This window comes from Falco peregrinus, chromosome 1 (genome assembly GCF_023634155.1).
Source record: "Falco peregrinus isolate bFalPer1 chromosome 1, bFalPer1.pri, whole genome shotgun sequence".
NCBI lineage: Eukaryota > Metazoa > Chordata > Aves > Falconiformes > Falconidae > Falco > Falco peregrinus.
The window spans coordinates 27,872,100-27,897,982 of NC_073721.1; the positions used below are offsets into that span (position 1 = coordinate 27,872,100).

The 25,883-nt window shown below is 38.7% G+C and overlaps 1 protein-coding gene across 2 annotated transcripts in view; it reads right to left on the reverse strand.

Moving 5' to 3' along the window:
• The window catches only part of KNDC1 (kinase non-catalytic C-lobe domain containing 1), a 65,835-nt gene extending 41,010 nt beyond the window's left edge, over positions 1-24,825 (reverse strand). Inside the window, exons 1-3 of one of the 2 annotated variants that reach the window (XM_055793706.1) lie at positions 24,637-24,825; positions 19,680-19,878; positions 16,404-16,462 (exon numbers count right to left, since the gene is read on the reverse strand). In XM_055793706.1, coding sequence (XP_055649681.1) covers positions 16,404-16,462; positions 19,680-19,878; positions 24,637-24,735 — 357 coding nt within the window. In that variant the 5' untranslated portion in view covers positions 24,736-24,825. Of the gene's footprint in view, positions 1-4,781; positions 4,890-16,403; positions 16,463-19,679; positions 19,879-24,636 lie in introns of those variants that run through there. The other variant, XM_055793705.1, reaches the window with a different exon arrangement.
• Between the last annotated feature and the right edge of the window lie 1,058 nt (positions 24,826-25,883).

Genomic DNA, 25,883 nt, shown 5'->3' on the forward strand with positions numbered 1-25,883 from the left:
AAACAATACAGCATAATATCACTTGTCTCTGAAGACACTTATAAAAGCATTTTAAGAAATATTCCATGTTGGACATCTCTGCTTCTCTTAAAGCCCCCAACCTTGTGATGAGCTCCACTAAAGATGGTAAGCCAACAACTTTCTTAAATCTAGTGCTAATGCATTAGATTTGTCATGCAGCAGAGCTACCTCTAAATTTTAGAAGTTTTCTGTTTCTTAAATAAAAGACCTTTCCAGTTCTGCTTTAGTAGTAATGGTAATTTATCCATGATGGCCTGTATTTTCTTTATGTTCCATTCAGAGAACACAATTCAGTAAAACTTATAATGAAGACTTTAAGTGCAAGTTTGTGTAAACATTTCAATGGTGATGCAGTACAGCCAGAAATTCAAGTGTTCTGAGCGCTGCCATCTCAGGTTTACAAACACATACAGAAATAAAATAATGACCAGATTTGTACATTAAATCTGGTTGTACTCATGCATTTGCTTGGCTATTTTTCACCCTAGCAAGATGACTGACTCTAAGGTCAAAAGTAATTTCCTCCTTCGCCCCCACCCCCAATTTTCTGATTGAGGTCTATTATTCTCTCTAAATTATATGAAGGGGAGGTAACTTGTAATTTATATATGCAGGTATGCGTATATTTACTTTCTAGTGAGGCAGGACACCTCCATGAAGGGGAGTGTGACACCACCTCATTGGGGAGCTCTGTGTGTGTGTGCGCGCCTTGGACAGTTCCACTTCTCCTCTGGCCTCCGTGCTCCCCCAAACCAAGAAAGTATAAAGTAGTGCTGACTGCTGGATCTACGGCCTTGATTTATCCATGGTGTACATCAAGATTAGGACAAAGGTCAAAAAACCAAATATGTCATCTGATCTAAAAAGAACAGAACAACATCTCTGCAAAGCAGTAATCTTAGTCTTAGTTTCTTCACTACCATACAACTTCACCATCGAGCAGAAGCAGTAACTGAAGACTTTGTTTTTCTTTTGAGACTCTCAGAGGAACTCAGACAGGAGTTGTTACAATTTTTGTTTTGATTTAGCATAAAAATGAATGCTGTTCATCTATTCCAAGAGTAAGGGTTACTTCCCCCACCCTTCACACCATTAAGCTACTATAACCTACTCAGCAGCAGTAGCCTTACTAAACCACACTGTTGATAGACTGGCATGATTTTTTTTTTTTTTTAAACATAAGATAAATCAGACTGCATTGGCAAAAGGATATGAATACTATGAAGCCTGAGCAAATAACCCACTAACAAGATAAGGGGAACACAGTTATTTTGTCATACCCCCCAAGTTTCCACTATTTTCACCCAGGCTATTTCAGCTACAGAAAAGGAACTCCACCCTGGACTAACAGCTACTCAAAGGAAGTACAACTCCTATTAACAAATGTTTAGAGGATGATGGTCTGCGCAAGTTAACTTGCTATAAAACTAAGTAGGTATAAACTAACACCTTTTTAAGGCTGCCCAAGACTGAAGGCCTGAAAAGGCAACTGCTTGCAAAAAAACAAACAAACAAAAAAAATCTAAACTTCAGTATATTTCAGTTCAGAAGAAATGTAACTAAAATACCTTCCCCAACAAGCAAGAATTTATGAAGATGGTTTGAATTTTTTTTTCCTACAGACTTTCAGAAGCTTTTGCACAGCAAAGAGGGAGTGTAGATTGTAGAACTCACTCCTTTGATATTAAATACTCTCAGTAAGCCTATATAATTTTGCATTTCTCAATGGACAGCATAACAGAAAACTGAACATAGAGTTAAAACAAGGAAATACAGAAAAAATCATAATACAGCTCTATTTAAATATTTTTTGGTAGAATATTGTACTGTGGTAGTTTAATATACTTGATATTAGTAAGTTATTCCATGTATATGATATGATCTCTAACAAGTGACATCTCCTCTGTTCCACAAAATGACCATTAGAGAAATAAATTAATCACTCTTTAAAGAACTGGAGGAAAAAATCATAACATACAACTTAGGGACATATACTACACAGACTAAGCAATATCAGAATACTAGATGAAATAATGCCACATAGTGTGGGGACACCTTTGAATTCACAAGGTACTTCTGAACAGCATAACTAATTTCAGCCTCCCTATACCACTGCCAACATAGGAATAGGTAGAAAAATGGCTTTATTAAGAAAATTTGCTTTTAGACTCTAGCATTTACTATCTAACTGACACCAAGCTTCACGGATGATACTTCAGAGATAATATATTGCTTATGTGCTTTTACATCACATGGCAAAAGTAAGCAACACTTGTACTCTATCAGCAAATCTTGTACTTTTATTTATTCAGTATAGTGCTCTATTTATAGAAATGCTAAGGTTAAAGGCGGCAGCAGGAAGAAAAATAATAATTAATCTACTCGCTTTTGGGGCAGGGTGAGGGGGAGAGAAAAAACTACAAAGATTCAGCCTCCAGAAACAGATAGCGTTGTAACACTTGGCATGTCCCCAACAACCCACATCAAGAGACAGGCTGTAGCCATGTAGTAAGAATTAAAACCAGTTTAACCTCAAATTGCCAACCTACTTGACATGTTTCCTTTTTCCTGTTTGTCATTTAGCAAACAGAATACTTCAGGGAAAGTCCATGAACTAGAATATGGATGGAAAAGATTCTAGTTCCTGCCTCCTATTCTTTTCTTTCAGTTCAAAAGCGGTATTTTACGTGTGTCTACAAGCATCTCCTTTCAAGGCTACTTTATTATTTAGACATAGCCTGTAAATTTAAGTCTCTCCAAAAAAAGCGTGTGATTCCTCAGCACCCAATTTGATTTATAGAATGCAATAACCATTCCAAATACACAATGTGTAAGAATAACCAAGAGTTTATCTAGTCTTCTTTCAGTAAGAAATTTATAAGAAATAAAGCATTTCTTATCATACAGAAAAATAAGAAAGCATATTTGAACATAAACTCATTGTATACAACTCTGCTCCAAAAGTGGGACAGAATGATGAGGAACTCAGCTTTGAGGGAACAAAAATTTTGCCTTTTGACAAACTTGTTCATCCATATGAGGATGGATGTGGACGTTATAGGATATAGGAACAAGAAGAGCAGAGCAACATGTTACTTCATCCCACTTTTTTCAATTAATAATTTCTGTTCATAGCAGGGTATAACTCATATTCCCTAGCCCGCCTTTAAAATCACAAGTGTCCGAGATGCCAGAAGGCAGGCTTCCACTCCCTCCAATATTGCTGTTCTGTTGTAAAGTTGTTCATGGCACCTTTTCTTGTTTAAGGCCAGTCTCATACTGAATAAAGAAAGATTTTTTTTGCCCACACAGAACACTGTTCTGTTGAGATTCTTCCTTTCCTTTGACATCCAGGAAAGCTAGTTTTGAAGATGGCCATTTCAATCACCATGGATGGCTTGTACTTAATTCTATGTTAAAACATTTATTTGGAACTTCAACATCTTTTCCAACTTGATATTTCTCTAAGGTAAATCCCCTTTTTACTTTTTCTCTCTTCCAGCTCCTCAAACACCACCATCACCACACCCACAAGGAAAAAAAAATCCAGCTACTTAATTTCCTTAGCTGGCAGTAAATATCTTTAATATTTAAAGTAATCCAATGTAACCTTAAGTCTTGTCTGAACTAGAGCAATGAGAAAGCGAGTTTGTCGTCATCCACAAGGTGGGGCATTCCCCAAGTTTATGCATCGAATCCACTTCCCACAGTTTCAGCTTAGGAAGCAAATTTCACTTTCTGGGAAAGGAGAGAAAGATGATAAACACAACAAATAAAGCAAATTCATAAGTACAAAATTCCTAATGCTCACTAGAAGGGATTGGTCTCAATGAAAAAAATCTCGCAATTAAGCTAACGGTTTTGTGGTATGCTACAAGGAGAGTAAGAAATAGGAAAGGGCAGCAAACAAGTTTTCTTCTCCCGGAAGATAAGCAAAAACTGGTACTGCATTGGTAGGTAGGTATTTTTCTTAAAAGAATTAAGAGGGCTTTTTCCCCTTAATTTCTGAAAAAAAACCAAAAACAAACCAAGTCCCCACCTGTTTTAAATCTAGCTAAGGAGAATATTTTTTTAATTATAGGACCTTTTGCATTAAAGGAGAGTAATATTAATAGCTGATAAATAACATGCATTTCAAGAAAGATTCCAAAAGAACCCCACAACCACCGTCTTCACAATTCCCAAAGAGACTTATAAGTTAAAGACTAAATGTACATTGTTACAAAGAATACACAGACTGTGCTGGCAAGACTGCACTGCAGTATCAGCTTTAAAAAGGGTGAGGGGGAAGAGAGGAAGTCACATCAGGAAACCGGATCTCCAGATTTGGTCTTAGAGAATACACCTACTCTTAGCCCAGAGTTAGCAAACGTAACAAGAATCATAGGTAAGTGTAATTGCATCACTGGGAAAGCCATCATGGAAATAATGTACTCTTTCACGATCAAAATGGCAACACAAGAAAAGATGTTTGAGAAAAGTCGCAAGTATGATTTGAGGTCCTGAAAGTCTTTCTTTCAGCAGCAAGCTAGAGAGGCTCATGTGTTTCAGAGAAAAATCTGAAGGCCATAATCAATAAAGTAGCTTAAAATCAAGATAACTTCTAATACTAAAAGTGGTTTCCATGACAAAGGCATAACAAGAGTCATAAAGAAAAAAAAACCAACAACCAAACAAAAAACCCCAAACAGATAAGAATTCAACAGTTGACAATACTACATATTTTTAAAACATTCAGGCTAAGTACTGGAAACACTTACCAAGGGAGAGGACAGCTTCTGCCATTATGTTAAAACTTAATATCACAAGTGAAATATATTCAAAAAGGCTTCTGTCAGTTCCAATCAAAAGTTACTTGCCTTGCTGCATGCCATTTTATGACTACTTAACCCTATAGGAAGTGAAATCAGAGGACAGTAATGATCTGCTCTAGTTCTAAAATCTGCAAATCAAAAGATCAGGAGCGGAAGTAAAAGCTCCAAGCCTACACAGAGAGCGTGACAGAGGCTCTGTTGTATTACTGCTTGGCAAGGCTAAAGAATTAAGCTTCTATAGGAACTCAAACTTGCAGACAAACACTACAGAAAAAAAGCTGACAAAAGAGCTTTTGAATAGCGACTGCATAAGCATTTAGCATGTTGCTATTATGAACAGTGACCATTTACATTTTGTATTGAGATTTCACAAAGTTCAGAAACGTAGGTCTTCAGCAGAACTGAAAAAGACAGACCATAATAGAATTAATACTTCCTGTAAATTATTTCTGACTAAATGACAATTCTTGGTTTTGACATTCATATCTGACCCTTATTTTACCTTGCATTTTTTTCTTTTTTTTATTGAGATTGCTGCACATATGTAGATGTTTTCACCCTTCCACAATTCAAAGCATTTAAAGGTTCCCTAAATGAAAGCTTCTGTGTTTTTATAAAACTCAAAGTTTTATAAACAAATTCAACCTAATGCTTGAGAAAATAGCTATTGGGAGAACACATTTAATATTTACCTATGACTTTTTTCAATGTACTTACTCTAAAATGCCCTATTTTAATGCAAAAGAGTCAGACAGTAATGTTTTTCAGCCACAAAATGAAAGGGAAATAGGCCTATTATTTTTAATACTTCCCTTCATTACAAAGGAATGCCTTTCTGCATAACTATAATTACTGGAAGGTGCTGTATTAAATATTAGCTTTTCATTCATTTGGCACTTTGGATGTGTAGATAATTAGTCTGCAGAATGTGCTAAAAGTGCTAAACCACCGTAGACTATTCATAAAACATACATACTTGCTTGGATTGGTAGCAAATGCTGGAAAAACATTTTCAACCCAAGCTATACTTCCAGTTTGTCCCTTCTAACTACAGTTGCTACCTCCCCAATTCTTCTCCAAAAGACTTGTAAAAAAATAGGCACAAAAATGGAGCTACAGGTCAAATTTTCTCAAATAATCCACTCACATCTGAAGTTTGCAGGTATTTTAACCCTCAAAGTACCTTTTAATTTACCTACCAAGTGAAGGCTTTCATGTTTTGATATGTTCTCAGGTGAATGTCAGGTGATCAGTTTACATTGCAAAACCCAAGCAAGACCTCACAGATACAATAATCTAAAAAGCAATGCTACAACAACATAAGAAGAAATGAACCAAGCAAAATCTAAATGCACTTGGAAAGAGCAACTGAATCTTGTCTGGTCCCTAGATTTTGCTGTTTTGGTTTCTTGTGACCTCTATTTATATCATTCAGTTTGAACTGAGGAACACTACCTAGTACGTCACTCTAATGTCACTGTTTTGTAATTGCAGGCTTCTTGTCTGTAATAGCTCATGACAACCGTTTCATCTCCATGAGTTTGTCTAAGCTTTATCTACATGAAACCTTTTTGCATTTGTGTTATGCAGCAAGAATTTCCACAGCTAACTGCATAACAAAGAGATATTTCTTCTTGTTTGAGTCCTCCTATGTTCATCTCTCTGTTGCTGCCACCTACTTCTGCATTTATGAGGGCTGGCAAGACCTCGCTCTGGCTGCTGCCATGGCATACTGCAGATTTCTAGCAGAGCTTCTCCCTCAGGGCATTCTCTTCCAGACTAAAGAACATTACTCGAAGTAATTGCTTCTTTTATGAATGCTGTTTCACCATCTGGTCCTGGAAATTTATTTTACTGTTAATTTCGTCAGCTTGGTCACTAGTCTGGTCTGAGATTCTTATTTGAGCCAAGTTTTTGATAATTCGCCATAAAGAAGAGTTGCAATGCAAGAACCTCCTGAAGGTCCTACAAGATGAAAATGGGTTAAAAAAATTAAACTGTTTTTCTGCTATGGCTTTCTTTGAAAAACTCTTCTGTATCTTGTTCATCTGCAATCACTGCAGACTTTGGGCAACATCTCTGTGTTTTGGTAGATTTGGAAAAAAACCTGCTAGTTTCTTAGAATTTGTAATCTTTTTGCATACTTTTTGGCTTGCTTTCAATCATCTCCTTAGGCTTTTCAGTTTTGGTGGGGTTTTTTTTTGCAGGGTGTTTTTTTTTTTTTTTGGTGAGGTCTTCAATAGGAGATACATATTTAGGTTTTTTTTAAAAATGATCATACAATAGGTTTACAGCAATCTCCATGCTACCTGCAAACACCTTATTTTAACAGCAATATGTTTTGGCTTTCCATGTGGCTGTGTAAAACAGGTGACTGCTGTCCATAGACTAAATTGCCAGCATCTATAACAGTAATTAATCTGAAAAGCAGCATTGTCTACCCAGAGCTACACCCGGGGCGGGGCAAGTCAGAAAATGCAGACTTTTCGACTGGACCTCAATATAGTTTCTAGAAGCTATTACCTTAACTATTGGAGTGAAGACAGATATATCTTGAGCCACTGGCAGCCACCTTTGCAAACATTCATTTCCCTTTAAGAAGTCACACAAAGATTACATACACAGAAGCTCGACCAAATTGAAACCATGCAGTGTGCATGCCATTACTTGTGTTTGCAGGGTGAAGACACAAATGAAGAATAGGTTTCTCATGCTTCCATCCCATTTTCAGGCTCCCTTAATCACAAAGATCCGTACCCCAACACAGAGATGAATAGCACACTAACTGACACCTCTCCTGCAGAACTGTGTGAGTCTAATTATGACACGTAAGGAAGAACACTGCAATAAAAACGCTGGAGACCTCAGAGGTTAGATAGCAAAAGTTACACGCATTTATCTTTAAGGCTTCTTGAACAATGTTAGTTTTTTTAAAAAAAACTTTGAAACTGAATTCCATGTGTCAAAACTCTTATGATTTATCAGCCATTAACCTCCTTACTTTTAAGTTACCTGCCACAGGTAATTCATTTATCATTTAATTAACACAATTTATTCCCTGTAGGCACAGAAACAAGGAAGCCTAGGAAACAGTTACATTGCATGCTGAACAGACTAGCTCTGTCTTTCTCTGAACTGCATAAACATAATATTTATTTCACTGTATGGCAAATATTATTTGTAGTTACTGAAGTTATTTGTTTTTAAAAAGTATATTCTTTTTATCTTAAACCTAACAGAAGGTGCCTACTGGTCAAGTCTGTCACTCTGAGCCGAATAATGCGTGTGCGCAATCCTGTTTTGGGGGATGTTAAGTCCACATTTTGGAGCTAAAATACCAAAGTGCCACACTTCTGTTCAGAACACTATGGGCCAATAAACTCGAATAGCATCCCAGTTCCTTTACCGTGCCATCAATCAATACCATCAGGGCACTAATATTTAAAATATTTGTTGCTGTACAGTAAGCAGTTCACTCTTCTTTGAGTAATAATCTCTGAAGATTTATCTATTTTTTTTCTGCAAGGAGAAGCATATGTAAGAATCTTTAATCAACTGCAGATATAAAAAGCTGGCCAGTCACTTCTGAAATACCTTGTTAAGACCACATTCAAAACACCGATTTTCACAGAACAGCTGTAGGCAACTGAAATAGCAAATGAGTAGGTAGCTCTCATTGCATATATCAGGAATGTAAACAGAGGAGGGTAAACAGAAAGGATTGGTGTTTTTCTGGGGGGTGAGGTGGGGCGCTGAGGGCTGGTTTTCATTCAGGATTTTTTTTGTTTGATTGTTTCATAGTGAAATTATTTCTGCAGAAGTAAACCTTGCTTCTTCTCTATTCAGGCATAGAACTCATCTATAATGTGATAGGACTTGAACTGTATAGCCCATAAACAAACGTTACAAGGGAAGTATAACATACATATTTCGTCCATGTGCTTCATCAAAACCTGATTAAATCAGCATTCCTGAGTGAAAAGGTAATATCTGTTGCCATTACAATTGAGAGAAAGGAGAAGTAAGTTTGTGTGGGGGTTTTTGTTGGGTTTTTTTGGTTTGGTTTTTTTTTTGGGGGGTGGAGAGGGTGAGTGTTTGTTTTCTTTTTTAAACTTGGTGAAGAGCTTAGAAGTTTAAGAATCCACAAGTACATATGTATTCACAGGTTTATACAAAACCCGCTCCAATGGTCACCTAAACAAGCCTAAATCACTTGCAATGCATTTCCCAGGAGACAAGATCATTAGCTTCAAAAGCATGCTCTCAATTGTTCTTTAAGGTTTTTTTGAAATGCTGTAATGAAGGAGAATGACATGTGAGTGACAACCATTTTGCCATAATCTTGAAGGCTCTGTTGAATAAATCTCATGCAACCTAATAAGATAAAGTTTTAAGACCAGTTCAGTTTTCACTATGAATTAGATGGTCATAGAGTTATCTGGAGAGAAGTCATCCATTCTGCTGTCTACTTTAAGTTAATCAGTTCCTGAACTTTTTAAAAAAGATGGTGGTATGTATGAATGTTCTCATATACTGGTGAAACAGCTCTATTAACAGTTCATGCAAATGGTAAAAATGAATAGTTTGTCACTGCTCCAGGGAGTATAAAGTCTCCAGATCCAGTCTAGCAGTGATCATGGGTCTTTTAGTGAGCTGAATATCCCTGTAAAATAGACATAAAATTAATGAAAGCAAATAAATCAAGTAATGACAAGGATTAATTTTGCTGGAGTGTCCGTGTTGCCGTTAAGGGTTCAGTCTTGCATTTCAAAAGCCTTTTCAAACATTCTAAGGAGCAGAGGAGTGCAATAGAAAATTAATTCTGCCAGTAAGACTAGTATGATGATGGGTCCACTAAAGAAATGAGTTTAAATGTGGAGCACCAGAAACTGACAGATAATTCTGCCAGAACTATGGAAAACAGCTTCATCCATAGCTGAGAATTTATCAGTACTAATCAGAAGAGTTTATGTCAAAGAGGCTGGAGATAAACAACTCCTCTAAAATATTTGTGCATCTTTAACATTAAGAGGCCTAGAGTTTTATGACACTACTGCACAAGCATAATAGGAGAAAACAAATCTGTCCTCTTTTCCGTAGATTTTTACTCATGATGGGAACTATCTGCAAATTTATTCAACACAGCTCCTCAGCCTTCTAAAAGGGTAAACTTAACTACCACAAGAACCAACTGGTTTAAGGCAGAATACTAAATCCTCTTTTCACTTCCAATCTTCCCCTCACAAACCCAAATTCCTCAAATAAGATGATCTGAAAAATGCTTTTGTATATCAGAGGATAATCTTCCTCAGTCTTAAGGAAAATATATATCTAAGCTTTAATAATGTCTTCTTATAGGAATCTAATAGTCGAGTAAGGAGGAAACCTAAAATACTACGTATTTTCATTAAGCAGGTTACCTGTACAGTCATTTCTCTTCTGAGGACATTCTCCTGCTTAAGAGACAGACTATTCCTGATAAAATTATAAGTCACACTGTGAAAAGTTGTTTCAATTTAGAGGTAAAACTGAAAAATATCAGCTCAAAAAGCCCGCTAGGAAAGACCAATATGACAACTTTGCAAGCCCAACTTCAGAACTAAGCAACAAGCAGTAGGTTTTTGAGGTAATCAAATTATAAACTTTACTCTATACATGGAAAAAAAAATACTGCTGTAAAAAAAAAGTCCCATTGTTCTCATTCTTCCTTTGGTTAGTTCTTTGTGTAAAGCAACCAAAGGGTGGTATTTGCTCAGTACTAAGTTCTTGAATCGAACTTCAATTGGGCCGATGATGTAAAAGCCAGAGCAGGAGGATTCCATTTCCTTTTCTATAGCACAGTAGAGGCATAGGTAACCAAATGAAAGTAATTTATTTCTGTCACTGGAGGAAAAGACAGCTTTAAATAACACTCAGAAGATAGAATGGTTTAGACTACAGGAGGAAGTAAGTTACCATTTGCTGATGACAAGCCTTGCTGCTGTTAGACAGAATTAGTCTCAAGAGGAGACTATATGAAACTAAGGGAAACAGAACTCAAGAAAAAAGGCACTAGGTGTTTCAAAAGACTTATTTCCCTCATCAGATAAACACAAAACCAAAAACCCCTCTAGGAGAACATCTAAAAAGTTTTCTTTTTTCCTCCTCCACTGAGTGCTAAAGAAAGAACAGAACAGTAAAGATAATCTCACAGCATTCAAAGGTACTGCTTTAAAAGACCAGGGAAGTGACAAAGGCAAGACTTCCTTTATACCTTCTGCTGTTTTGATTTGGGAAAAAGATGAAGGCTTTCATATTCAGAGAAGGACCAACAGCTGAGACCTGAGCACTAGCTTAGTAATAATCATCTATTGAGAAACACTGCAGCACCAAACTGTTAGCTCAGTTTTCTTCAGCAGGACTAACACAGATACACCCTGAACCTTTCTTTATTCCCTAGAACAGTAGGCTTCATTTGGCACTTCAACTCATGCATTTGTATGCATATAAAATATTTTTATGTATATGGTATGTATCAGTCCAACTGCCTTGTCACATTTCACGGCAATAAGCCATATGAGTCTTACTTAGTTTAAAAAAAAAAAAAGTAATACAGTTTAGCTTACCTTTGCTATTTGCACTAGTTGTGCCACTTGCCATAGAATTGTTTATTTTTAAGCTTGTTAAAATACTTGGAATTTATTTTTTTTAATAATATAAATCAACTATAACCCATTGAGAACTGCAAGTTGACAGCCATCACGTTCTAGCAGAGAGGCAGGCAGTGTTCAGCCTTTTCTGGTTCTGATTCTCTCCCAGGTGAGAGATCAGCATGCCCCACTCCTGCTGTGATAGCAAAAAGCAAAAACAAATTCTAGATGAGAAAACACAAATGTGAACTTCGCTTTCTTCCCATTCTCTGTCCTGTATTTCTTCCTTCTCTTCAAGGTAATATTCAACTCTATCACTTCTTCAATTCTTTTATTTCTGAAAGGTTTTAATCCTGCTGCATAACTGAGGTTTCTGAACTAATACGTTTTATCATCTCTAAATAATGGAAGCAGTCATTAAACAGAGGCATTATCCAGTCTGCTTTAGATATGAAAAAAAAAAAAAGGCAGACAAGACTGAAAATTCACTTATTTCTGTTACAGAGGTTCACTAGAACAAGCAAAACTGAATAGCCACATTATTAAAAGATTATAAATGCAAGTTCACACATGGCAGACATTGGTCCTTCATCTTAGTGAAAGCTCATATCTTAAAAATGTAGGGTTCTACATCAATGAACCTCTGTGTCAGACTCAATGGCAGTTTTGTGATGCAGACAAATAGCTATTTGAAACCGGTTTGAGACAGCCAATGTTTTTAACTTGAGGCAAACTTGTATTGTAGTGATAGAAATAAGGCTACTAATGAACTCACCAATATTTAACTATTTCTGTTGGGCCTCCCATTGTCAAATTTCTCAAGTTTAGCACTGTCCTGCCCAGGGCAAGAAAATGAAATGGGAACCATTTTCATTAGGAAAATGTTCATGCTTTTCCTATTTAGAGGGAATCACGACTCAGTATTAGTTTACACTAAAGATGAGTTGTTTGATAAGTTTAGTATATAGTTAAGTAGGCAAATTTTAAAAGCAGCCTCAAATCTATATTTTTGCATCTCCGTCTGTTAAGGTTTTTCTAGAGCAAAACATTATGAGTAAAACATTACAAAATTAGAGGCTAGTCTTTATACTTAAGATGTTTGTAACTGACTTCTAGCTCCAGACTCAATGAGAACAAATCGTGGTCAGTACGTGCTATGGCAAATACACCTTCCAGCTTAGAGGAGAAGCAGAAAGTGAGATCTTTCTATCAGTGCAGGGAAGTAACAAGCTTCAGTCATCAGAAAGCTTTAATGAGCATAGCCACATCACATAACTGCATATGCATTAAGAATAAAAGCGGAAATGAGAGCAAGCATATAGAAATGCACCTTTTCTCTGGAGTTACAGTATGGATCATAACTCTAAGGTTTCTCTCCTGTTTCCTACTCCCTCTTTAAAGCACCTGTTCTTAACAGTACATTTGCTAGTGCACAATAGTAACAGAAGTCTGTAAGCAGACAGAAAAGTTAAGAGGAAAAAAATGCACATGAACAGATACTACCCAGGAGATTATTTTAGCCCAGCGCTGTCCTAGAGACCAACGATACCTGCTGGGTTGCCTTTTCTGCCTTTGCACTGTGACAATGCTTACACTAGCAAGAGGAGGACATAACAGAACTGCGCTATTAAATACTGCTCCAACTGCTTAGCAACAGTCATTTCAAGGTCTCTTGAGGCCCTCAGAAACTGCAATCCTTCCACCAGCACCACAGGTTGGAACAGTGGCAGTACTAAGGTAGTCAGCAATCGGAAAGCTCAGCCACACTTCACTGCTGGCACCAGAAGCTCTTTCACAGCTAGTTCCTTCTTAACGTTTTTCTTTCTAAAAAGTCTATTCTACACCTGACACTAAAGCTGACAACTCCCTGAAGGGCTAGTTTTTAACCTTCCTACTCTCAACAATAACTTAAGTTGGTGTTATTATTCCCACTTTACAAATGGAGAGCAGGTCAGGAAACAAGGCACAAGTGTAAAACAAAACACACAAAATCACTTTTCAGTCCTGTGCATTGTCTTTTGGACAAAGCTTTATATCTCTTGCTATTTGAAATTCCAACCAGAAGCTGAAATTTTTTAATAGTGTTGTTTCAGACACCAGGACAGTAATGCATTTCAATTTGTTTCCTGTGTCTATTACCCCTGTGTGCTTGTGCTTGCCAGCTAAGTTTAGTAACTAATTAGACTGGAGTCACAATGCCATTAGAGGTCTGGATCAGTAATTCACCAAGCAGGAAACAAAACATCGCTTGTTGAAATAACTGTAGCTTTATTTGAGGGGTTTTTAAAAAAAGGAGTTTGAAGAGGAAGAAATCATCCAGTAGCTATACAAACCTCATTGTGTGCTTCCATTTTAGAAGCCACAAAATAGGTCACCCTCAAATCAAGCGAAACCTTTGGCTGACATAAGTATTTTAAAGCTGAGCTTTGACACTGGAGTAAAAGCTATCAAAGAACATCCTGAACATAATTAGTAGTTCCAAAACCTAATTTTTTTCTTTATACTGAAATTGGGCAGCTTCAATACAAACACTACTTTCCATTGTTCTCGAGAAAACATACTAAGCAGCTGCAAAAACACTCCTTCAACAAAGAACAACTGAGTAAGGTCATTACCAAGGAAGGAGCAAGCAGTAACACAAAACATTTGACACCCCTGTAAAAAGGGCGACTTATTGGTATAGTACAAAGAATCTTATAATACTGAGAAAGTGCAAGGACCCAGGGTTTCCTCAGACAGATTTATATAAACCAGTGCTATTCTGCTATTCCATAGTAGGAGGTTACAACTAGGGGTGAGAGGATTGACAAAACTATCAATACCTTTGGAAAAGAGAAGAACTTGAAGTATTAGCATCAAGAAGGAAACAGCTAGCTTGGAAAAATTACAATATTACAAAACCCTTGTAACAAGTACATAAGGATTAATCCATTGTAGGTCTTAGAAACTGCAAAAACAAGCAGAGGTCAGCGTGGAATCTCTGGCAGAATTTGATCTGGTCCTAAAGTACTTAAAATTCAACCACTCTACAAGCAGTAAGAGGTAAAGCTTTGAAAGCTTCATGAATACTCATAGTCCATAGCTGTCTGAGAAAATGCACACAAATCCCAGACTAAAACAATACAGCTCTGCCTCAGTGAAGGGGAAAGTCCTAGCTTTTCAGTCCTGTTCATCGCCCTAGGATGGTCAACAAGAAACAGCTGAGGCAACAGGACACTGCTCTAGCACAGCTCTCCCTGCTTTGAGAGGCTCCCAACTTGCTACAGAAATAGGAGCAATGGGAAGAAATCAGTGCACCCAGCCTTTACCCCACAACAAACAAGGCAGAGCATGTTGACTTTCTTCCACAAAAATGTGTACCTTCATGTATCTTCATTGACCTTCACAAAAAAAGTGCAAAAAGGTCAATGTTCAGAGCCACTCCCAACTCAGCTTTCACCAATTGTGTAATTGTCCTGTGCTTGGTATGGGGATTCACTGGGGCTTAACAGGCTTGTAAGTGCTGCTGAAGAGTTAGATAATAAACCTGTACACAGACTAATTTTACCCAAGGAGGATACAATAGCCTTATGTACCAGATAGAACTAAAATTGCAGGTCACTTAGTATTCCCACAGTCTTCCCAAATCCCCACTTAACCTTGGTCTTCAAACCTCTTTCAGCCTATCTATTTGCTATACCCATAAAAGTTCAGCAACCCTTAGAGGAGAAGAAAGGGTTGGGGGGAAATGCAAGTTTGCCAGAGGAACAAATAATTCCACAAATCTTGTGTTTCTGCCTTAGGTCTTTAGTCCAGCTTCAGAAGTACAAGAAAAAAAGTAACAAAAAAAGTTACCTTTGGGTGACTTTGGGACTTGCTTTCCTTAACCACATCTGAATACAAAGACTAGTACAGTTACCAAGTTCACATGCAATAGTGGTCACCTGCTAAATGCCCCATCCCCAAAGGCTCCCCAAAAACCTTGGGGGGTGGGGTGGGGGAGCAAGCACAAAAATCACTAAAACTCTGCTGGCCTATATAACTACATTAACAAAGCATAGTAACAGAGAGAAATGTTGCATCTCTAACCTTCAAAGACTATGCTACTTCATATTCTATACTACTTATCATTTTTATCTTACTTGTAGTACTACATGCTTCCAAGGTTCACTTATCTTTTCCCACCACTCCCCTGAGGAAACAGAGAACTATAAACATGACTATGAAGGCTCTAACTAAAAGAAATAAAAGGTATTTGTATGAACTATAAAGAAACAGATTTTATATATATATATTTTTTTTTTTACAACTTGAATAGAACACGTTGTTAATTAAAGCATTTGAATTATCTAAGAGTACATGCCAGAAAAAATACTGTATTAGAAAAAAGGATACTAAGCAAGCATGCACTCCTGCAGCATGCAATGAGATTGTTGACTTGGGAGGTTAATGAATTAGTATGAACAATTTAAATCTAATTTAATTTAACAATGTAGAGCATTTGTGCATTGCAAAGCAACAGATAGTAATTTGTTTCTTCATTAAATCAAAGATAAAATTGCTGATTACCCTTCCATGAATTATTTTATTGAGGAGGATAGCAAACAAATTTTATATTTAGTCATAAAAGTTCACTGCTAGTCCCCAAACAAGCAAATGTAACCAGTGAAGGATACCAGTGAACATAATATAGCCCAGCTGTGGTTTAGGGCAACACATGATTCAGCTAAAATAGATTCTCAATTTTAACAGTTAGAGCGCAAATGTTTATACAGAAAATTAATATAGCGTTTTAAGATTACTTTTTATTTCCAAAAAAACATATCTAAACAGCACAATTTACTATTCACAATCTTTAAATGTGCTAAAATTATACATTGAGAATGCTGAGCGTTTGGTACTGCCAGAAGTACTAAAATGATTAAACACACACATTTTACAGATAAATTTATGAACTTGCCTCAAAAGTGTTACCAGTGATATCAAATTCTGGTGGAACAAAGGCACCCTCTGGATCATCTTTGAAAACAAAAAGAAACATGTCAGATTAGAAATTAGTGGTCTTACCTGTTTAAAAAACAAACCTTTTTGATGATACAAGTTTTATGATACACTCACAGCTGATACAAAAGAAACTATGTTTACAGCAGTATTTCGGTACTCATATCTGATGTACTAAGAACTTGTTACCCATGTTTCTAATACTGTAAGTAAAATAAAGCACTATTTTCAAACTTTCTGCAAGAAACAAAACAGACAAAACACCCCCAAAGCAATACATTTACCACGCCCAACCACTTATTGCCTTCAGACGTTTATGTTTGGACCAAGTTATCACCCAAGCTGGTGTGGCTTACAGGTTTGATTTGATTAATAGGACATTTCCATTCACTGTTTTCCACTGCAGACCTGGGTGATAAGGGTTCAAGCAGCAAAACCAACCTGAACAGATAATTCCCTCTTCATCCACAGACCAGCCTAGAACCATGATGTTCCTGTTTAGTTTATTTTAATTAAAAGAGTTGAGGAAGCACATTCCCCACCCATGTGCTGCTTGGCAGAGAACTGAGCTACTGCAGCAGCCACTTCTGAGTGAAAAGGTGGAAGGAAGAAAGGAACCTCTTAAGAGAGACCAACGTTGCTGCTGTATCTAAGCATGCATGTAATATCACACTGCACTGACATCACATGAACCCACCAAAGAACACTAGGGGATAAAAAAAAAAAAGAAAAATGTTGACTAAAACCCTACCTTTCAAGCACATATTCAACTCACCTAGTCTATCCTTCTGTGAAGCCAATGGATGATTGAGATAATTTACAAGCAAAGACTATAAGCTTTCCTTCTCAACACAGAGGAAAAAAACCAGAAGTATGCTCACAGGCATAGCATACTAATCATAGCTGTAGCTCTAATAGAACTTTTGTGCCTCTATTTTAGAAGAGAAATGCAAAGCTCTTTTATTGTGAAGATACTAAAATCAGTTATATGGTAGAGAGGCCTCTTTTTTTTTTTTTTTTACAGAGTCATATATTGCAGTTACCTGGCATGCCTGACTATCCAGATGCTACTAACTGCTTTACAGTTCCTTACCATGTTCTTGATTCTACATTCCCACTGAAAAAGAGGGTTATGCAACTAATTCTGTATTCCTCCCCCAACATTCTCCTGTTATTTGGGGAGGGCAGAAGGGGAAGGGAACCAATAGACAAGAGGTTTTGTCCCCATCTCCTCACCCCACAGGTGACTGCTCCTTGTTTTCACCTGCCCACTACCTTTTCCCTTTCTTTCCATAGAACACATAAAAGGCTGTATAAGCATACAATTTTTATCACTGGTAAAAAACTCACTGTATTCTTTTAATATAATGTTTACAATGGAAGTTTGTCTGATCTGAAGAGACAAGAAGATATTTGAGCCCTTGGCAGAACATCCTATTGAATGCTTGTCACTTGAGCACCACAGAATCTGCAGGAAACAGAACTGGCTGCTAAAGCAGAGGCGACAGGCTATTCATTTTCTCTCACTGGCAAGCAAATCCAGAGGTTAAAATTTTTTCCTGGAAGAATAAATCCATAGGCAACCACAGAAAAGCGAAAAGGACAACCTCCCCAAGTGCCTATCTAACAAACTATATTTTAACCAAATAGCAACAAGATCTGAGGGAAAGGGGAAGAGAAAGAGTCAAAGACATAGTGGAATGGGGGAAATAGAATATATACACAACTTTTTGCATTCCTAGGGAAAACAGAACTTTAAGAAGAGCTAATGAAAAGTCTTTTCCTCAGAGACTAACATGACTTTTGCTTTGCATGGGAATTTGTTATACCACATTTCAAGGGCTTGAGTATGGCAAATTCCTGGATCAATTGCTTGCCAGCTGTTCAATTAGACTAAAACATTTAAGAAGAAATTGATTTTTTTTCTTCCCCAGCTGCAAGCAAAGATCTTAGTTGAGGGGCATTTTTCATCCACTAGATTTATTCTCTTCAACAAGTCTTTCATATAACCTTATGAATACAAAGCCAGCTTTTTTCTTTTTTAATTTCAAGTTATGACAAGATCCTTAAAACAAAGGAAATTGATTCTGCATTAGCCTATTAACATGGAGATAAAAGTTGACTCAAATGTATTTGAGGAATTTAAGCACAAAACAAATAGCACAACAATCAAGATATATTTTCATCTTTATTAATTGTATTTTATGATGTTACATGCTTATTTGAAATACAACCTTTAATTCTAAAGAAGCCAAGAAATATTAATTTGTTGCAAAGTTACCTTACCCCATTTTTTTTTTTTTTAAATAATGTTTATTCTTTTACTCAAAATCTAGATCACACTTCTTCTGACAGCTTTAAAAAGAAATTAGGTTAAAGAAAACATAACAAAAAGCTGAGAAGTATGTATAAGGACTAGAATGTTCTTCTAGTTACGGGCTGACATAATTTTAAAAGGACTATAGAATAAGAGCTGGAGTTTTTTATTTTGTAATATCCCTAAATAAGGCTGAAGACCCATCATCTTGAGATGGGTCACATGAAAAGGGAACAGCAACTATAACATGCTTTTTTGTCTGTGCTGAAATCAGAAGTAGGTTTTTAAGTTAAACTTCCTCCCATTCATCTGCTACAATACCTGAAGATCTTACATGCTACTACAGACTGGTTTTTAGCATAAAATTCATTTCTTAGTCAGTCACCACACTTGCTGAGTCTAAAAGTCATGACTGAAAAAAAATCCCTTATTCAAGAGAGCTTTCCTTTCTAACAGTGAATATACACTTGGATTGCTCCATTCTCTATGGCTACAGTCATCAAGATACATTGAATGGCAGATTTCTCTAGAAATAGAACTTATCCACAAAATGAGAAGAATTGGCAGAGAACAAGAAGGTGCTTTACATAGAGACTTGTGCACACAGATACACAAGTACATAATCTACAGTGTTCAAGATGGAGATGTATTACATTCCTCTGGATTACATTCTCCTAGAAAAGTCTTAAAACAACTAGGAAGAATCTTCTAAGCAAACTCATAAAAGCCTTTGTTCATCAATCACAAACTGAGCACGTAATTTCATACAGCCCTATACTCACCTACTGCTAAACAAGTTTTTATTTTCTCTTTATTTTAGTTACAACTGTTAAGAACAGAATATAATGCTTTACTACAGTCTCTCACTATGAGTTTCCATAGTTCTAAAACAAATGGCCTGGAAACACAAATACTTACCGCTGAGCTGTTCCATGAAGCATACATTGCCATTGGTGTTAAAAGCCAAAGTGTCAGGAGTGATACAGAGTGTCTGGAAGATTGTAGAATGGGCAATACTCTTCAGAGAATGGCAACACTCCAGGCAAACTGCCCAGATATCTTGCTCAGTAAGACAGCTATCCCGCAGCGACAAAATATCAGCAAGGGACACATTCTCCTGCCAAGATATGAATTAATAAATTACCCTGGATTTCATGACACTACTGTGTGTATCACAGATTACGTTTGACACAATTGGTTACTAGTAATTTTTCCAGCAAGTTCTCAGACTTTCTAGGACACTGATTAACACCTCAAGAAACATTAAGTGCATGACTGCTCTTAACACAGAGTCTCTTAAGAAGCACAGTTAACCTGAACAAAGGTATCACAGTATGTTAACATCAAAAAAAGACTTATTATTGGAACTATGTAAGTTACATAAACACTGCATCAAAGTTAGGGAAACAGACCATTTGGAGGTAAAAGCAGACAGATTAAGTTAAAATAACTTGTTTAACCCATGTCTCCCTTAAGCTCTCCCAGGTGCCTTTGGATAAACTACTTAAAAATTCTCTTCACAGCAGTTTTCCCTACCATCTGTGATCTGGAAAAAAGTACCCTTTAAATTAGCCTGTCTTAAGAATGATGCTGGTGTGAAGTTTAGTGGTGTAGAGCATTTAATAAACACTCAGAAGCCAAACCAGCCATACAAAAAGTGTTCTTATACTTTGACTTAAAAACCAAACACTTTGGTTATCCTAGGCTTTCCCATTACACCCAGAGCTCTTGGTGATCAAAATAGAACATGGACTTCATTTCTAAGTTACCATCCTGAACTGTAAGTCAACTTCCTTTGGCCCTGTCATCACGGTAAGGCTATGAACAGTTCAGTTAAAAAAAATATTAAAAAAAATATTCAGAAACAATCTTAGCCCAAAGCAGCTAGCCTTTCTATGTACATTTTTTTAGAATACAAAATGAATACATTACCCACAGCTACAGAAGTTTTTATGAACTTAAAGGAATGACAAAACCCCTACAATCAAAAGATCAATTCCCTCTAAGAAAACATGAGTTAACAAAAGTGGAGGTATCTATAGAAGTTACTTTGCATCAAAGCTTTACTGCTATCAATTACACATAATATTTTCTCATTTATATGTAGTAATTAAGACTAAGGACTATACTTCTGAATGATATTAAATGTACCTTGAAGATGTAGTTGCATATTGTTTAGAATATAGAGAAAAACATGTAATCATCAGCAAAACAGAATGTGAGGTATCTTACAGCTCAGAAAACTGAGTGTTATAAACTTTTAAACCCTTGGAAAATACAGTTCTAACCTTCTTTATGTACCTCAGTACTGGAGAGCAATCAAAGATATTTGGATTACCATATACAGAAGGGTTACGAGTTTGGTAATGTTCTTCAGAGAATTAAGTATTGCATTTACAATAACCTTCAAATAAGGACCAACCCTTAGTCCAAAATTCTTTTGCTTTTAGTCTAAAGTATGTTTAATAAATACAAGAAAAAAAACAAACCATCAGGTAGGAAATAAAGCACACATTATTTGGGAAGCTTAACTTCTATTATTCTAGTTTTCATCAGCCTAGAGATTGATTGGTTTACTAATGTCAGCATTACTACAGTGCCTTTTAAAGCTAATCATGGACCTTGGTCTCATTGAGTTCAGTCCTACATAATAATGAACAGCAAAAGCCCTTACAGTTCAGATATGAGACCAAAAAACCCAAAACCCTGTAATTTTCTCTGGTCTGTGCTCAGCACCCTATGTATAATGCTACCATCCAATTCTGAGCGTGAATGAGGAGGTTTTGCACATCTTTATAGGGAACTTTTTCCAAGCGTGAAGGGCAGCAGAGAGGTTCCTGTATCTGAAAACATAAACACATGATACAGAGCTGGACCACAAACGATTAGGCTTTGAAGCTGACCAAACTGATAGGTAGGATGAGGAGATCCTTGGAAAGGAAAGACAAGCTGCTTATTCTATGGCCAATCAAAAAAAAAAAAAAAAAAAAAAAAAAACCAAACCAAAAAACCCAGAAGTTATATGATCAAAGCAATGAACCAGTAATTATTTTTAACTCTCCTAGGATCATCCAGCTAGGTAACATGATGGCATTTGCCAAAACTGAGAAGAAAGAAAGAAAGAAAGAAAAAAAAGAAAAGATAATGTTTCACTAATCAAGATGCAAAACTATGACAGTTTCCTCTGTGTATATGAACAAGAAAGGCTCAATTTAGAGATGAGAAATAAATAAAATCTTCAACCTTTAAGACAGTCTCAATATCAAATTCCAGTCATAATGAGGACTTGATAGATTTTCATTTGAGTCAAGCTTTGAGATTGAGCTCTGCAGCGGGTGTTATTCATCAAAAGCAGTATCTGCAGTTCAAACCTACAAACCCGTCTTTGTCTTCTGGTTATTTGGGGACTAAACAAATATGATGAATGATGATTTCATGTCAGATAAGCTTATCTTCCTTCTAGGGGATAGGAAAGTTAGGTAATACAGGTTAAAAAACCAAACAACAAAACACAAAAGGAAAAGGAAAAAAAAGAAAAGGCATATGAATGTCCAGTGGCTTCCATCAGCGATGGACAGCTAGGTGAAGATAAAAACCAAAACAAAACCACCACCCCACCACCACAACCATACAGCAAACCTTCCTCTTTCCAATACTCCAGGATGTGATGTTTGCTACTTGCTTTACAGAAACCATGTATTTCTCAAACGACCACGCTATCTTGACCTTAGTTACTAAAGCTACTGTTGTGGCAAAGGCAGGCCTTTGTAGAGAGCGAAGCACTGAAAACAGGGAGATGCAATTGACTAGTTTACATCCCCAAAGCAATAGAGAAACAAAGTTTCCACTCTGGAGAGGAAAAAGAAACAAACAAAATTCTTTCAAGATTATACCACAGGAATTTCTGGTAAAGTAAAGCTTCCAGCAGGCTCCGACTTCAGTACTTCAGACCACTGAAAGTTGGTTTGCTGGAATTACAGGGAAACTCAAGTGTCTTACGTAACAGAGATGCTGATGCCTTTACTGACAATGAGACAAGAGAGAAAAGACACTCGTAAAAGCAATTACCGCTTAATAACTATGAAAAGTGGTCAGACAGTCATGCATTAATTATTCATTGTCATTCTCAATTTTCTCTTATATTTTCTTCAGAAAGTATGAAACAGTTCAGCAGCATATAATTATGCAGAGGAAGAGAGAGTAAGAAGAGAAAACAAATTAATTTGCCACAGACAACTTCTTAAAAAATTTGAAATTAAGGAGTGTGAGATGAAGAAAGTCCTAGTAAAGAAAGGCAAGTGAAATACTGCCTCACCCTCAGCATTTCCTACTCTTCATCTCAGACAGCTTCTCGCTTCACATATTTGCTTCTGTAAACCACATACATAAGACACCAACCTTATTCCTTATACTAGGTACAGTGACAGGAAGCACAGGTTCCACTAAATGACTAAGCAGCTGACAGTTAGGTCCATCAGCATTCACAGCTTTCTGGCACCTAAGTCTTTTTGCCAAGATAGTTCACACAATCTTCAAAACAATCTATTCCAGAATCACAGAAAATGTAGCAAACACCATTCATCAAATTTACCGTGTTTGATAAGAAACACCAGGTTACCTGGGTAAGTTCACCGAGTATTCTTCAAAGCAACCCTTTTTTTATTAACTTCTCTAATCGGCAGGTGATAGGTCATGCTCATTCTCTCAACAAGAATATTGAAAATATTCACGTGCCTGGAATAACTAAATAGTAGGGACTGGTGGGAATCCATAGTCAATTTACATATTGAATAGGTGACAAAAATGGACTCAGGTCTTCCTCACGCAGAAAAACTGAGCCTCAGCCTTCTCCCACCCTGAAGAAATACTCCAAATATTTAAGCTAACATGTAAAAAGGAGGTCACTACCACCTTCCTTCTATGTTTTGCGTGGGCCAGACTGAGAGGGCCTACTACACTGAACCCTACAGATGGTGGGAGGATGAGCCAAACTGCTGAGCCATCAGATGACTTATGGAAGCTGGGCCTTTTAATTTTTCAAACTCACTTTTAAATCCTGATTCAAACTGGGTTTTTGACATAGCAAATAAAAAAGTTTGCAAGGTCTGGTTTGGGGAACAAGTGGCTCACATATGGTTCACCAAAAATTTTACTTAAAAAAAGAAAAAAACCCCAAAACATTTTGCCTTAACATTCACTAGGGTGTAAGGAATACACTTTACATGGGAAGATACAACAAAAGATGAGCAAAAGCAGTAAAAAGCCAGTGCAAAACCATGTACAAATCCAGACAAACGTGACAACAGAGCTGCTTTTAGCTACAGGTTATTTGGCATAACTGAACAAACAGATGTACCAGTTTGGGGGGGTTTAATTTTTGCCAGTGACAAAGGCCTTTTTACACTGGGCAGCAAGAGACGGCTGTACAAAACTCTGGTTGGCAGCTACTGGAAACACTTTTGCCCATGTAGTAAATTTCCCTGTACCAGGTGGGACAGGACACTGCCCCCCCGACTGCAGCACCCACCCAGGGCTATGGCCGGAGTCAGGAGACACACCAGACGCGAGGACCATGACTTCGCTGTTGTGTGGAGAAGGTGCACGGGGACCGGCCAAGTCCCGCTGGGTAGCTTGGGATCGCCGGGCAGGACGAAGCGAGGAAGCCGAGGTTCACGCACGGAGCGCACGGTGCTGCGGCCGCGGCCCGGCCACTCCCGGCGGGGGGAGGCTCGGCCGCCCCCGGGCCCCGGCGCGCTGCCCCGCGGCGCGGCAGAGGGACGGAGACGCCGGGGCCCGCAGGCCGTCCCCGAGGCCGCCTCGCCACAGGTGAGCGCAGGGGCGGCAGCGGCTCCGTCCCCGCACCTGCCGCACTCACCTCGTCCTCCAGCAGCGTCGGCAGAGGCTCAAAGTCGTAGCAGTTCACCTCGTCCTCCTCCTCATAGAACACGTCCTCTGCGGCGCCGACAGCCTCCATTCCGCCCGCCGGGGGAGCAGAGGCTTCACCTCCACTGCCTCCCTACGCTCCCGGAGCACGGCCCGCCGCCCCCGCCGCAGCGCATCCCCACACCCGCCTGTAGGCTGCCCCCGGCGGCGACCCCTGCGGCGCCGGGGCCGCTCGCCCGCCCCGCTTTAACCCCTTCGCCTCCCGGCGGAGCCCGGCCGCGGGACGCCCCCTGCCTCCCCCGGCGGCCCGCCGCCGCCCGCTCAGGCCCTCGGCTGGGGCAGCGCTGCCATGGCAACGCGGCCCGCCGCCGCCTCGCCCGCGCGGCGCGGCCTCACTGCGGCGGCGCCCGCCCTCCTGCGGCGGCGCCCGCCCCCGCCGCCCGCCTCGCCTCGCCTGGCCGCCGCCCGGGGCGTCGCCGAATCCCGGCGTGTCCCCCGCGCCCACGGTGGACTCGCGGCAAGGAGGCGGTTGCGTGGCGGTGGGCCCCGAGAGGCGCGCACGTCGCAGTGGCAGTGGCGGCTGCTGGGGCCCCGCGGGAGCCGGGGTCGGCCCCCGGCCCGGTTGCGCTGTCCCGGTGTCACACGCCAGTCTCAGAGCGTGGTTCTGTTTTTACTCTTGGGAACAGAATTAAGACTCAAAACGGAGTCAAGAGCCAAGGAACTTTATTTGCCCAACAATAAAACTGCGAATGCAAAGAGAGAGAGAGCGAGAGATAAAGAGAGAATAAGGAATAAAAGAAAGAATGAAAGAAAGGAAAGAGTTCACAGCGATAGCTACCAGCCTGGAGCTGTGGTGTCCTGACAGTCCAATTTGTTTTCAAGTCCGGTGGGGAAATGTTCTGTCCCATGTTAGTTGGTTCCATTTTTTATAGAGCTGTTACAAGCTGTTCTGCTCAACCGCACCCCCCTACCCAGCGATGGTGTATGTGTCCAACATTCCTTAGGGGCCTCCAGGCACCTTGATCCCCCTGACCCCAAGTCTGGGCACATGCACAGGGGTTTGGTTAAGTTTTGCAGGATCAGCCTCCCCCGCTGCTCCATGGCGTCAGTCAGTTTCCTCCTTTAACAAGGTATAGATAAATCTCTGCGGTGGCAGTGGTGTTATCTTCCCGCCTTAACAATGTATTCACTGTGGTGATGGCATGAGTTTCCTGCCATAGCAATGCTGAGACAACACAC